The 16,013-nt window shown below is 42.5% G+C and overlaps 1 protein-coding gene across 2 annotated transcripts in view; it reads right to left on the reverse strand.

The window, feature by feature from the left end:
* The window catches only part of PPP1R21 (protein phosphatase 1 regulatory subunit 21), a 374,265-nt gene that overhangs the window by 103,685 nt on the left and 254,567 nt on the right, over positions 1-16,013 (reverse strand). For both annotated transcript variants that reach the window (XM_078649644.1, XM_078649645.1), the window contains exon 17: positions 737-985. In XM_078649644.1, coding sequence (XP_078505770.1) covers positions 737-985 — 249 coding nt within the window. The remainder of the gene's footprint in view (positions 1-736; positions 986-16,013) is intronic.

The following is a 16,013-nucleotide window of genomic DNA, read 5'->3' on the forward strand; positions in this document are numbered from 1 at the left end:
AGAAACAGGGTTGGAGGGCCGCAGGGGGGTGGTATGAGGGAAAATTCACTCTAAATAGGTACTGCATCCAAACATCTTGAGTAGTGGAGGGGTTGGAAGAGGAATCCATAGTCTAGTGGATATCAAAAGAAACAACTGAATAAATTAATCAGAAATGGATCTTCAGGAAAAGATTTTGTTCAAAATTCAGTACCTTCAATTCACCCAAAACAATCAATCTGGGACAGAGCTGGGTGAATCTTAGGACTTTCCACATGCTGCAGCTTTCAACACTACTGAAAACATAGTCCTTGTGGAAAGACTTAAACAGCCCAAGCCAATCTTACAGATAGCAGTTTGTCCTAATCTTTTATGATAAACATGCTCTACAGCCTGCAGGGCGTACTATGTTCCTCCTAATACATTCAAATTGAGTTTGATGCTACTTGATGCTCACCCTTATGACATGGTCTTCTATGTCTAGAAGACTCCACTTTTGACCCTGGTTCAAGACTTTCCTACTGACTACAACCAGCACATGCAAAGGCACCTTTACCTGCAAGCCTCCAGTAGAAACTACATTTCTATCCCATTTTCATCTGTGTAGAAACCATTAACCTATAAATGAAATCCAGATGGAAACAAAGTAATGCAGACAAGAAGATACATACAATTATTCGCTTTCCGGACCCTTGCAAAAATGTGATAAACAGATACATGGCCCACCATGCAGAGAAAAAATTAAATATATACCTACCAAACTTGTACTGTTCATAGAGTCTCTCGAATATTTATCTGTTATGTCTTCTTGGCCATGTCGGCTCTCATTAACTGAGACTGCATTTTCCTGTAATAGCTCTGCCAGTTGCCCGGTAGATGTGCTCTTTGTAGTATCAGATCTCCTTTGGTTTTCTTTTTCTAGCTTGACTTTGGATAACTGTGCTTCTAGCATCCAGTGTTCCTTTTCCTGTTCCAGCTTAGCTATCTTTTCTAGACTTTGCTGTACCTGTGAACAAAAAAGGAGCATTAGCTCTGAAAATGTGCTTCTGTAAGGGGACATTTGTAATGGTGTATGACTAACAGTCTTTATTGTTTGTGACAACCATGGAAGTTGCTCTGGCCCAGCATTACTGCAAACATATCATAATTGTACATTTAAAGTCTTTAGTCTTAACTTCTGATTCCTCAGTTTGTTTCAAAATATAATTTTTATTTTGTTTCAGTAGGTGGCAATAGTCTTAGAAAGACCCATTCCTCAAATTGTAAGCAAAGCAAAGTTTTAGAAAAAAAAATGAAATGGCATGCATTCCATCTTTTCTATACTTTATTCCTTTTGGTTCTGAAGTGTTTGTACACAAATGTTTCTGAACTTTTTTAGTAACTTCCCAAATTTCTGCTTCTCTTCTTAATGTAGTAACTGCAGGTCTCTCAGCATGGATGGCATGTAACTACCCTAAACACAGTCCTAGAAATTATTTTACCCGGACTCAACTAAAAATTCATTTATTTTTTTCACTCATTTGTCCTTTATCTTCTAAACTCATAATGTTGAATTTGTGTTAAATTATAAATTACATTTCTATGACCAGCCCTTGTCCTGCCCTCAATAACCAATGGGCCTGAAATTCTCATGTGTGTAAAAAGGATTCACCTACCCTAAATGATAAACTATTTATTGTAGTAAATATGGAGGACTCTGAGGAGGAAGGTGTTAGCGGGGGTTCTCTGGCCTGATGGTTAACTGAATCAAATCAACATACCTACCAGTATCATAAGAGCATGGGGATGGGAAACATCCTTTGCCCCGCATGCGCTACTCCGCTTTCCATTACCCCATATTTTTACTCCGCAAAATCTTTAACAATGCAGGGCTTTCCACTGCAAACTATTACAATGCATTCCCCAAAGTAACGGTGGAGTCAGAAGAGTAAATTTCGTTGTAATGGGGAATGCGTTGCCATGGATTGCATTGTATAGCTCTGTGTTGTAAAAGATTCTGCACAGTAAAAACTGCCGGGTAATGGCATGTGGAGTAAAAGTGTGCGGGGTAGTGTCCTATTTCACGAGGATTTTAGGGAGACGAGCAACCTCAAATGGGCCGAGGAACCCTTCACATAACTCGATATGCAAATAGTAAATACCAAGGAGCAGGCATGGAATCTAAACATCACACCTTTGGTCACCCGTGCACGAAGTAACATGGCAGCTTGGTGCTGACCTCCCATCTGTGTAGCTGGTAGAGTTGCAATGTTTAAAATGATCTCCCTCCATCATTTACTCTATGGCCTTCAGAACTTACACTATGAGATATTATTGAAATTTTTCCAAATACTACAATCTGTGAATGTATGATTCTTTCGGGACTGGGAGCCTCCCAGCCAAGGGATACCATTTCGTAAATGTCTATCAGTCAGTCAGTCAGTCAGTCAAAAACTTTATTTCGATCTTGGCAAAAAATCATAAAAGGTATATAAAATACAGAACAATAAAAATCAGAGGATAACTACATGCCGGTTTTCTAAACTAACAACAATCGCCCTGATTAGCAATAAATAATTAAAATCTTAGTTAGCACCAATTTAACAGAACATTTTAAAAATTTCATATCCACAATATTTATACAGCAAAGTGCAAGTGCAGAGTGCTGGATTGTGAGAAAAAAACTACATCACTTAGTCAAATGGAAGTAAGCCAGTCGTTTTGTTTTTCCAGCGTATCACCCATACCCAACCAAAAAACTTTGCAACAGCGATGACAATAGGACCCTCCAAAGATGATTTCAGGATCCTAAAAGCGTCGCTGCTAGACCTGGTTCCTAAGTTTAGAGCAATGGGTTTCAGCCATCTAGACCTTGGTTTGTAATACAAAGGACATACCAAAAAGATATGTGGCTCGGATTCCTTCATATCCTCACAAAAAGGACAGTTGCTGCGATTAGTAGTACACCATCTGTTCATAAAAGCATTTGTTGGTAGGGATCCCACCCTGAACTGATGGTACAGTTTCCTACCCTTTAGAAATAATTTGATCCCAATAACTCTCATAGGAGGCCTCATGCTTGGCATCAAGGAATGTATTGGTTAGTGAAGATTTAATATTGGATGAGAATCCCTTCGAGACTAACATGTTCCAGTACACTGCCTTGAGCTCAGATTTGGGTGGAAAAGTGCTTTCGGCAGGCGCTGTCCAAAGACGACTCATACCCATCTCACTAAGTATGTTTTTAATAAACCTTAGCCAAGGGATTTTCCTAGAGACCTCTAGATCTCTTACTTCAAGTAAGGCCAATGCATAGCATGATAATTCAGGAGTGACCCAAAGCCTCCTCCAAAAGGCTATTGGCCTGTAATGAGCCACATCACTGATCAACTGGCAACCTAGATCCAAATGTCTATCAATATCATTTGAAGGGGGCTTAGGATTACAGAAGTTATACTACAGGGTAAACCGATTAGTATTAATAAACAATTAGCTATAATTGAATTGCATGGACTCTGTGGCAGCCTCTAAACTGATGAGCGTGAAAGGTTGAAGTATACTTAATCTACTGTTTGGCCCCATTAAAGGCGCAGACCTTCCTCCCAAGATACTGACATCCCTATCATGTTGCATCACAAGCTGAGGTTGATTATATGGCAAGGGGTGTGACTGCAGAAATCTTGTTGTGGTATGGCAAGTAGTTGGTACTGGGGTGAATGTATGACATTGTTCTGCATTCTGTCCATCAACTGTTGTTTTGCATTTGTCACCCCCAGTCGGATGGGTATGCTCAGACGTGAGTCCCATGCTCTCCACACCACTGGAGTCAAGCTATCCTGGCTGAAGACGGCTGATAGCCAGAAACCGGTCCTAGGATGCTTGATTCCGGTCCAGGAAAGACATGGCTTGGCAGTTCGGGCTGGACTGTTCCCATGAGGCACAGGGTCAAGGCTGATTTGCATATGGCCATGTCTAAACTGGGGTGGTGTGGAGTGCAAAAAAACGATGGATTTAGGCCCAGATCTCTGTACTGGGGTGAATGTATGACATTGTTCGGCATTCTGTCCATCAACTGTTGTTTTGCATTTGTCACCCTGAGTGGGATGGGTATGCTCAGACGTGAGTCCCATGCTCTCCACACCACTGGAGTCAAGCTATCCTGGCTGAAGACCGCTGATAGCCAGAAACCGGTCCTAGGATGCTTGATTCCGGTCCAGGAAAGACATGGCTTGGCAGTTCGGGCTGGACTGTTCCCATGAGGCAAAGGGTCAAGGCTGATTTGCATATGGCCATGTCTAAACTGGGGTGGTGTGGAGTGCAAAAAAACGATGGATTTAGGTCCAGATCTCTGTACTGGGGTGAATGTATGACATTGTTCTGCGTTCTGTCCATCAACTGTTGTTTTGCATTTGTCACCCCGAGTGGGATGGGTATGCTCAGACGTGAGTCCCATGCTCTCCACACCACTGGAGTCAAGCTATCCTGGCTGAAGACGGCTGATAGCCAGAAACCGGTCCTAGGATGCTTGATTCCGGTCCAGGAAAGACATGGCTTGGCAGTTCGGGCTGGACTGTTCCCATGAGGCACAGGGTCAAGGCTGATTTGCATATGGCCATGTCTAAACTGGGGTGGTGTGGAGTGCAAAAAAAACGATGGATTTAGGCCCAGATCTCTGTACTGGGGCGAATGTATGACATTGTTCTGCATTCTGTCCATCAACTGTTGTTTTGCATTTGTCACCCCGAGTGGGATGGGTATGCTCAGACGTGAGTCCCATGTTCTCCACACCACTGGAGTCAAGCTATCCTGGCTGAAGACGGCTGATAGCCAGAAACCGGTCCTAGGATGCTTGATTCCGGTCCAGGAAAGACCTGGCTTGGCAGTTCGGGCTGGACTGTTCCCATGAGGCACAGGGTCAAGGCTGATTTGCATATGGCCATGTCTAAACTGGGGTGGTGTGGAGTGCAAAAAAACGATGGATTTAGGCCCAGATCTCTGTACTGGGTTGAATGTATGACATTGTTCTGCATTCTGTCCATCAACTGTGGTGTTGCTTTTTGTTTTTGTTTTTGAAGTAGTTGAAGCACACAGTGTTGGTCTAGAGGGATTCATATATTGGGACATTATAGGAAATATTAAGCTGGGGAATATCGTGGAAGAAAAAAACATATGCACCTTCGCACAACTTAGAGACCTACGATATGCATGGAAAGCAATTCTATTCATACCTGCAGTTGCACCATGCACTCAAGGTACTCCAAGAGGGATTGCAGACCCACTCTGACAATCGCCCATTAGAAGCTAAGCTTAGTATTATGGAGTGGGGTGTTAAAGATATTTTTAAAATGCATTCTACACTTGCTTATAATACACCTGACCCCATGCAATCACTGAAGGAAAGGTGGGAACAGGGCATATGCCCGCTGGAGGAAAAGGATTGGGTGGAGGCAAAGATGGCCTCCAGAGTATTGCTAATTTCTGTGAGAAAGAGGTTAATTTAACTCAAGACTATATTAAAACACAACCTAAACCCACACTGACGTAGATGCAAAATAAGGTATGGAGTGCCCCATAATCCAGCAAATGTAATATCCTGACTTAAGTGACGGGAGGCTGGTTCCACTACAGTCCTAAATAGTGCTATTAAGCTTAGTAGATGAATGGGGTGGGAAGAGGATCACCAGACATTAGGTAGAAATGAGCTTGTTTTTTGCTAAAAGTAATATCACATGTCACTGGCGGTCTACATTGGGCCTCTCCACAGGTGAATGGACGACTGCCTAAAAGCGGACGACTATGTGTATTAATTGAGGGGGTGCCCACAGAAACATGCTAAAATGTGGGAAGGCTGGTGTAATTACTCATCAAGTGTATACATATGATACATTTGTGGGTATTACTATATCCTAAGCAGAATACAATGGAGTGGTCTTGGGCACTGTATCTCTTTTCGATATACAGTTTTTACATTTTGTGTTATGTTAGTAAAAATAATTAATAGGGAAAGAGTTGCTCTTTCTGATATTACCAAGTATGTGCTTCAAAGTGGCACAATTGCTATTGACTTCAATGGCCGGTTCCTGGCCACCTCCCTCACCCAAATATACATCTATCAGCCATTCTAGAGGTGCGACTTTGCATACAAGCTATGAAGCAGAGGCAGGAGAACGTTATTTGATCATTTTATTCTTTAAAAACCACTGGGCTACACCAGCTTATATGGAGTCGGTGAGAACTGTTTCATTTGATTCATTTATATTAACCATATTATAGGTGGTCTACTCGGTTCATTTTAATGGATGAAAAATGTGATACACCCTTCTTCTGCATGGGCGGAACAAGTTAATAGCATATGATATTCCCATCACTGTTCCCCTTCTCACTATCATTTTAACGACATGATATCCAATCCCTTCAAATGCTTTTAAATTTTATTAAGTGGTATTGTCCTTTGTCCGCTGTCACTGGTCACCTTACAATATTTAAAATGTTTTATTAGCACTCTTTGACAACTAAAGATATTGGCTCGATTTTCCATAATAAAAGTGCAAAGATGCAAGACTGAATGAGACAAAATAACCAGTCAGTCAGTAAGTCAGTCAGTCAGTCAAAAAGCTTTATTTTGGCTATTGCAGCCATAAAAGCACAAGTAATTATAACATTGTAAAATAAACGTCATAAAATGACAGATTATTTTAAAAGATAAAAAGTACAAATTGTCATTAGGGCCCATAAACAATATAAAAGTATCAATCTATAGAGGATCCCACCCCCAGAAATCAATTATCACAGATGGGACAGCAAACATGAGCAACAGCTATAACCAGGGCGTCACTATCAACATTTAAAACAGTATAACCAGTTAAAGCAGATACATTACAAATATAATTTAAACAAAAAAAACATTAAAAACAATGGTACCCTATATTTATACAGGTTTAGGTCACCCGAATAATCAATAAGAAACAAAATTGTCTAAATTCTCAGCTCATTTCTTTTAGTATGCATCTGCGTTTACACCACATTGCAAATAGGAATGTAGAAATTGCAACAACAAATACTGGGTGAGTGTCATATTTTAATATCCTAAAAACCTCTCATTAAATGTAAAATCAGTTTCTTTGCCGCAAGGGGTTGAATGCAGTCCAACACCAACTGCAAATTATAATGTTGTTTTACGTCCAGAAACCTAGAGGTCAAACTGGAAGCGTGATGCGTATTAATTTATATTCTTTCAAAGCAATTGCTAGGGACTTTTTAGAAATGGATGAACAGGTCTCCTCAGGTGTTGACCACATATCGTCCCTCCCTATGGCGTGGCATGTGTTCCTGATAAAAGACAACCACTGTATGTTCCCTGCCCCCAAAATGGACATAAGAGCTTTAAGTACCTCCCTATAATTTCCTAGCTGTGGCGTGCTCCATAAACGTTGCCAATAAAGAAGTGGATGAGAAACAATCAAGTCAGCAATAGGAACAATACCCAAATCCATCCTTAAGGGTATTAAGGGAGTGCTTTTTGGAAGACCCAACAGTTCTCTAATAAAATGATTCTCTGTCACGGTTAATTTATTTATTTATGCGATTTGTATAGCGCGCAAATACCCTGGGGTGTCTCAGGCGCTGTAAGGTAACTGAAGAGTCGCTTAGGTGGGATGCTACTGATTGAAAAGCCAGGTTTTTACTCGTCTCCGGAATGTCACTAAGGAGGGGCTGTTTTTAATGTGGAGGGGGAGAGTGTTCCACAGTCTGGCAGTGGCCACTGTGAAACTTCTGTCACCCCAGGAGACTTTTTTGGTGCGGGGGACAGTGAGCAGATGGGCCGAGGCTGAGCGTAGAGTTCTTTTAGGAGTGTAGGTGCACAATACTTTTTTTAGGAACTCTGACCCTGTATTGTTGATAGCTTTGTATGCAATACACAACGCCTTGAATTTAGTACGGCTTCTGACTGGCAGCCAGTGCAGTTGACGAATGATGGGGGATATTGATGTGAACTTGGGAGAACAGAATTCTTGCTGCCGATTCTGGATTAACTGCAACTTGTTAAGGACTTTCTCCTGCGCATTCAGGAGGAGTCCGTTGCAATAGTCCACCTTGGATAGCACCAAGGTGCACATGAGGGTCTTGCCGGCGCTAGGTGGAAGGAAAGGCAGGAGTTTTCTAATCATTCTAAGGGTGTAAAAGGAAGAGGAGACAACAGAATTTGCATGGTTGATGAAGGAGAGCTTGTCATCAAACATTACATCCAGGTTCCTAACCTTTGTGACAGGTGAAGGGGGGGACCCAAGTCGGTAGGCCACCAGGTTTGGGGACCATGAGGGAGTGAGACTGCCAAAGATCATGACCTCCGTTTTGTCGGAATTAAGTTTTAGGCAGGTGTTTGCCATCCAGGAGCTGATGGCTAGCATTCCCTCCTGGAAGCTGGCAGCAATTGCTCCTCCATCATTATGTACTGCCAACACCAATTGGGTGTCATCGGCGTACGAGGTTAGTCTTATCCCATGCGCTTTGATGACCCTTGCCAAGTCCGACACATAGATGTTAAATAAGGTCAGACTTAGCGAGGATCCTTGGGGTACTCCACAGGGAAGGGTGAAAAAGGGGGAGTAGAAGTCTCCGAGTTTGACTGACTGGGTACGGTCGGAGAGGAAAGAGGTTAGGAGGGATTTTGCTTTATGATGGATGCCAATGGAGGATACACGGTCGATCAAGATGGTGTGATCGACCATGCCAAAGGCCGCTGACAAGTCCAGTAGTATCAGGACTGCCGCGCCTCCTTGGTCAAGGAGGCGCGTCTCGTCTGACGCTTTAATAAGAGCCGTTTCTGTCCCGTGGCCCTTCCTGAATCCAAACTGGGTGTCGTCCAAGAGGTTGTTCTGTTCAATAAATTGGGACAATTGAATGTTCATGATCTTTTCAAATACTTTGATGGGAAATGAAGGGATGCAATGGGTCTGTAGCTTTTTGGTTCTGAGGTTAAGGTGTTAGATGGACAGTGACCCCAGAGTTCAGCACCAGACAAAATAACCAAATAAAGTAATTATTTTACTGGATGGACTGTGTATGATCATTTGATTGTACTTACAAAGTATGTATAGTCTACTTTCTTAAAGGTGTTTTGAGCCAGCCCTCTTCAACCACTGGTCTTTTAGAGTGTCATTCACATTTTCTTCCACGCTCTTCAGCATAGGGCGGGTAATGGATCAGCCCACTTCAGCCGTTGGCTAACTTCACTGTGAGTGACGGCACGCTGTGCTTTCTTGAGGAGCAAGTGCACAAAGTTTTTCCCTTAAGTGATTAAGCACCAGGGACTACTATGTCAATGTGTGATTTTTGAGACCAAAACATTATTTTTGGTTTTACCCATTTTGTTTTTTTTAGATAAACAATAAACTTTAGCAAATACCATGACAAAACCAAAAAAGCATTGACTAAACCAACAGGCTGGCAGTCCACTGGACCAATTGGCATTAGCATTACGTGTTGTAACTAGGATCAGTATATTATGTGATGCCTGCCAATGCTTAGATTTCATGTACAAAATGTATATAGTAAATCTGTTGTCATTGGCCACGGGGATAGTTTAGTGGTTACTATTTATACTGCCTGGTGCCTGATATCTTGTCAAATATCAAAAAGAGTGATTGATTATGTACATTATGAAGAAAATAATCATAAACATAAACATAAACTAACCAGGAAATACAGAACAGATGTGTCAACTGCCCACGCTGACATGTTAATGTGCGCAGACAGCAAAACAGAAACATCAGCCTTTTGGAACAATGATAAAATAAAAGATGCCTATTTTTAGTAAGATCTGGCAGCTTGCCGGACAAACAAGCGGAAGGAGATCATGCATCAGTTTATGAATAAAAAAAACCAAAACATGGCTTTTGCTATATTTGACTGTGGCCTCGGGATTGATGTCTGTTTTACAAGATAGGGGTGCACTGATCCATATATTTTGAAAGATTTGCTTCTAAATCTTATTCTGTTCTAGATTTTACTCTTATCAATGCTCAGAACTCACTGAAAATGTGTGCCTGTTTGGCATCACCGACATGTAGGAGAAACAGAGTAGACATATGTGCGTACGCTTTCTCCAATAGCATGTCTCTAATTATGGAAGTAAAACAGTAATGACTGCTTTCTATGCTGAGAAAGAGAGACAAGATGAACAACATTTTCTATTCATTTCATTCATCTTATAAGAATAAAATCATTAAACTGATAGCCAGCAATTCATGCTAATACTATTCTTGGCACTCATGTTATGAAACAAGAAATTGCAATGTGTACTTTTTGTAAAGAATACTCGGATGGTATTACAAAATGCTATGCATCCTGAGGTTAAAAAGAAATCTATTCTTAAAAAATGATGAATTGCAAAAGGAAGCGTGGGTTAAAGTTCAGTGAAATGAGGAAGGAACATTATGCTATACAAAGCGATAAGTAGTTCAGTCCAGAATGTCACACAGATAAAACAGTTTAAAGACGTTTACTTTTATCCTTTCAATCCTACAGCATAATGCGTTTACCCAATAACCTCAGAGAGCACATTCACAACTAAACTTGGCTATCCTCCATCACCTCAACAGCGATGGTGATGGTGATCTACTACAACCATCACATCTTCAGGATCCATCCACACTTCTCCTTCCTTTAAGCACTATCAGCTCTCTCAGACTGCATTCACGACCCCACTGCAATCACAATGTCAGTGACCTTCAACAATAATTTTATCAATCTCGCAAAGTGAGACCCACCCCATCTCGCCCTACTACGTTTCAGGATGCTTGGTCTCTGAGCAACAGAGCACCCTTCAGAAGCTTATGCCTTGTCTTCAAGTAAAAACTACAATCTAAACAAGCCACCTTCCTTCCTTACGGACAGCATTAACTCTCAGATGCGTCCTCCATCACATCCTTCTTATCTCCAACCCCGGTAAACACCAGCCTTTTTCAGCCAGGGCCCACCTGCTTGGAGCACCCTCCTCATGGGTCTAACAGCAGTTGCTTCCCAATCATCATTCAAGAAAGTACGTAAGGGCCCAAGAAGTCCGAACACAAATCGCTTAGACGACCCTGACAACATTTTATCTAGCCACTTGCCAGTTGGCCCATATGTTCTGGCTTAATTTCTAAAGTGCTCTGGCCTAAAGGTACTAATTGCAAATATGCACTGTTGGGTCATTATTTGGACCCTGCATAGTGTTCAGTCATTCTCTTCTGCCCTGAGTGTCTAACTGAGGGGATCTGGTATCCTGGTTTTCATTTTTGTCCCTGACCTCATGATAATGTAGTTTGTGCAGAGAAGCCAAGGTCTGTGCCTTGACATGAGTGAGGACCTGGACCTGTTCTGTAACCTTGAGGGGTACACCAAGCGTGCCCCCATTTTATTGCACTGTACAAAGTTTTGTGAATTCACAATTGGTGGAGACCTAGCAGCATGCTTCTGTAATGTTCCACGTCTATGTGCTAGGCCAGATCCTGGCGCTAACGTTCCAAGAGTACATTGTGCACATTTGTGTAAGTGAGCCACAGTACTCGAGGCCTGTGTAATCCAATGTGGATACCCTGGCCTGGCCTCGGACACAAGATAAAAATGAGATTGTTTTCCCAGACAGTGGCAATTGATTGATTATATTCTTGAAGCTGGAAGGAGGAGACCTGGACAGTGGAGTGATCAAAGCAGTGACTGAATTAGGCCTTTAGATGAGAAGAGTTGTTGATTAGTCTTCCTGGAGGACTGCCATCTAGTAGATGCAGTTTCTGTTGTTCAAGGTGAAAGGGATCCATTAGGTGAGGTCAGCCTTTTGTCTTTCCCCTGATCACTGTTCAGCATGGTTCAGGAAGCTCACACCTGTTTGTGTCTCTGCTGTGGGTGCTCCTGGCTTAAAACTACCCTGGTGTGAGAAGCATCACTTTACACACAATTTGTGTCTGAAGAGAAGCCTGGAAAGGCTACTTGGAAGGAGTATCACCCTAAAATGTTTCTGAATGTGCATAGACTGGATCCACATATCCTCTATACTTAACCTGAATAGAAGGGGGGAGGGCAGAGAGCCTCTTGTGGTTCCAGTTCCAAGTTCTCTTTTTACCAAGGAAGGGGATGATCCACAGAGTACTCAGACGACTGCTGTGCAACCAGTGCTTGTGTCTGCCTGATAGCCAGCTCTCCATGGGTGAGGGGACATCACCAGAAGCCTTGCGCTGCAGGAAAAAGCTGTACCTGAAGTACCCAGAAGCTGACCTCTCTGCTAAAAGAAAGAGAGTGCCAACCCTGCAGGTGGTGTGACTGCCCTGGAACGGCCAGAATCAGAGAGCCCTGGTGCAGGTGGTGGTCAGTCAAATTAAAGTGTGAATGAGAAAAGTGATCTGTGTGCTCCAGGTGTGAGTGGGCATCAGACTCTCCTGAGTGGCAGTTCCAGGATGGAACCGCAGAGCTGCTGCTGCCTATGCCACTGCAAGCAAAGAGTCATGGCTGTCAATGCCACTGCGAACAGAGCTGTGTGCCCCTGACTGCCCCCACCTGTATCAAACCACCACGGGCAGTGCCCAGAAGAAGGCATGAAGTCAACTATTAACTGCCACGCCCGTGGGGGCCATGAAAAAGAAAATGCTACTTACCAGTATGCATCTGTTCTTGGCATGTAGGGCTGAAGAACCACACACTATTGCATTAGATCACCACCTGGTGGTGGGCCCGGATGATTACACTTTGTTGTTGTCTTGGAAGAGTCTTTGTCTGTTGGATGACTCCTCCCTTAGATTGTAGTGCGCATGGGCATCGACTCCATCTTCAGATTGTTTTCGCCATTGGGCAAATGATGGAGTTGTATGAGTACATATAAAGATGACCATGTGTTGTGTATCTAAATAAGATAATACTGGAACAGATACAGGTAGCCGGGAAGGCGGGTGGGCGTGTGGTTCTGCAGCCCTACATGCCAAGAACAGATGCATACTGGTAAGTAGCATTTTCCGTTCGAGGCATATGGGCTGCACACCACACACTATTGCTTAGATTGCACAGCAGTTGCTCCCTTAGCGGCGACCACCCGTATCTGTTGCAGTAGTTTGAAATAATGTTTTGAGTACAGCCTGGCCCACACTTGCTTGTTGTTTTACCTGCACATCTACACAGTAGTGTTTTGTAAATGTGTGCGGAGTAGACCACGTAGCTGCTTTACAGATGTCATCTAATGGTATATTTCCTAGGAATGCCATAGATGCCCCTAATTTAGGGGTAGAATGAGCCCTAGGGGGAATGGATAGAGTGCGTTTTGCTTTTTGGTAACAAATTTAAATGCACTTAACAATCCATCTTCCAATGTCTGTTTTTGAAATAGGATTTCCCTTATGTGGAGGAGAAAAAGACACAAACAGTTGTTTAGTTTTACGAAAAGGTTTCGTCCTATCAATGTAGTATAGAAGCGCTCTTTTTACATCTAATGTATGTAGAGCTCTTTCTGCAATTGTTTCTGGTTGGGAAAAAATACTGGCAACTGAATAGATTGGTTGAGGTGGAAAGGTGAAATGACCTTTGGCAGAAACTTTGGATCTGTTTTAAGAACCACTTTATTGTGATGAAGTTGTATAAATGGTTCTTGAATTGTTAATGCTTGGATCTCACTTACTCTTCTCAGTGAAGTAACAGCTACTAAAAAAGCCACTTTCCATGTAAGGAACTGTAATTCACACTTATGTAATGGTTCGAAAGGAGGACCCATAAGTCTTGTGAGAGCAACATTTAAATTCCACACTGGAGAGGGTGGTATTCTGGGAGTAATTATTCTTTTGAGTCCTTCCATAAACACTTTGATTACAGGTACTCTGAACAATGACAAATGATGTCTGTTTTGAAGCTATGCTGCTATAGCAGCAAGATGTAATCTGATTGAGGAATACGCTAAATTAGATCTTTGCAGTTGTAACAGGTAGCATATGATGTTTTGTATGGAAACATCTAAGGGAATGATGTTGTTATTTGTACAATATACAAAAAACCTTTTCCACTTTGCTGCATAACATGCTCTAGTGGTAGGGCGTCTTGATTCTTTTATGACATTCATGCAATCAGGTGATAAATTTAGATATACAAATTCTAAGACCTCAGGAGCCAAATCGTCAGATTGAGCTGCATGGGGTCTGGATGCATAATCTCTCCATGGTTCTGTGTCAATAGATAGAGAGTTTTAGTGTGTTTTACTATTGAGAGCTCTAGCAGCGTGGTGTACCAGGGTTGTCTTGCCTACGTTGGTGCTATGAGAATCCATGTGAGAGAATGCTGCTGTAGCTTGCGTACCACTAATGGAATTAGTGGGAGAGGTGGAAAAGCGTACAAATTTGTTTGACCACTTCATCCATACTGCATTACCTTTGGATAATGGGTGTTGGTACCTGGCGGTGAAGCTTGGGCATTTGGAGTTGTGGTTTGTAGGAAACAGATCTATCTCTGGTTGACCCCACTTTTGGAAAAATGGCTGAAGAACTTGATGATGAAGTTCCCATTCGTGTATCTGTTGTCTGACGACTTAACAGATCTGCAAGTTGATTATGAACTCCTGGTAGATGTTCTGTTAATAGAAAAAATTTCTGAGGAATGGCCCACCTCCATATGCTCTGCGCCAGCCGGGACAGCTGTAGGGAGTGTGTTCCTCCTTGTTTTTTAATGTAATACATTGCTGTCATGTTGTCCATCCGGACTAGTACAGCTTTGTTTGATAGGTAATGCTGAAACGATTTTAGAGCTAGAAAAATCGCTAGTAACTGCAGATGATTTATGTGGAGTAGTTTTTGTTGCATTGTCCATGTACCCTGTACTGTGTGATTTTGTAAATGCTCTCCCCATCCTATGAGAGATGTGTCTGTCGTAAATATTATTTGTGGAACAGGCTCAATAAACGGCCGGCCCTTGGAAAGGTTTTTGGGGTTCAACCATTGCAGAGAGCGATATGTCCGGTCGTCTACCACCACCAGATCTGTTATTTGTTGCTGAGCCTGTTTCCACTGACTTGTTAAGCACTCTTGTATGGGGCGCATTTGTAGTCTTGCATAAGGTACTATGAAAATGCAAGATGCCATCATTCCTATTAGTTGCATGAACACTCGTGCTGGTAGTGAGTGTTGTGGCTGGAATCTTTTGATAAGATCCTGCATAGTTTGTATTCTTGTTGGGTTGGGGTATATATTGTAGCACCTAGATACTGCTGAGACAGGGACGGTTGGAGAGGGGACTTCTTTTGATTTACTGTGAATCCCAGTTTGTGTAGCAGGCATAATGTTTGATGCGTGTGCTGTACACATTGGTTGTATGAGTTGGATTTTATGTTTTCCCTTCTTAAGTGTGCTGCTACTACTGCTAGACACTTTGTGAACACTCGAGGTGCTGTAGTTACTCCGGAAGGGAGTACCTTGAATTGGTAGTGTTGACCTTCTAGAATGAACCGCAGGTAATTTCTGTGCGATTGATGTATGGGAATGTGGAAGTAGGTGTCTTTGAGATCTAATGTGGCAAGGAAGTCTCCCTTCTTTAGCAACGGTAGAACCTGTTGTAGTGTGACCATGTGAAATTGGTCTGATTCTATGTACAGGTTTAGGGGCCTTAGATCTAAAATAGGTCTGAGAGACCCATCCTTTTTGGGTATGAGAAAGTATAGAGAATAAACTCCTGTGTTTTGATGTTGTTTTGGGACTGGTTCTATTGCATTTTTTTGCAGTAGAGATTCCACCTCTTGTCTTACCAGTATGAGGTGTTCTTGTGACATGGGACGCTGTCTGGGTGGTATTGTTGGGGGAGTGGAAGTGAGCTCCAGGCAATAACCTGACTGAATTATTTGTCTTACCCACCTGTCTGTAGTGATGGAGTTCCAGACAGATAGGAACTGTTGTAACCTCCCCCCAATACAAGAGTGGGCATCCCACGTGTAGGATCCTTGGACCTAGCTCTAGTGTAAGTATGTGGCTCACTGGATCAGTGTACCCTTCAGGAAAGAAAATTTTCTTTCTAGTGTCCCCTCACTCACCAGGGTTGCCCCACGGTGACATGCT

The sequence above is a fragment of the Lissotriton helveticus genome, chromosome 6 (assembly GCF_964261635.1).
Source record: "Lissotriton helveticus chromosome 6, aLisHel1.1, whole genome shotgun sequence".
Lineage (NCBI taxonomy): Eukaryota > Metazoa > Chordata > Amphibia > Caudata > Salamandridae > Lissotriton > Lissotriton helveticus.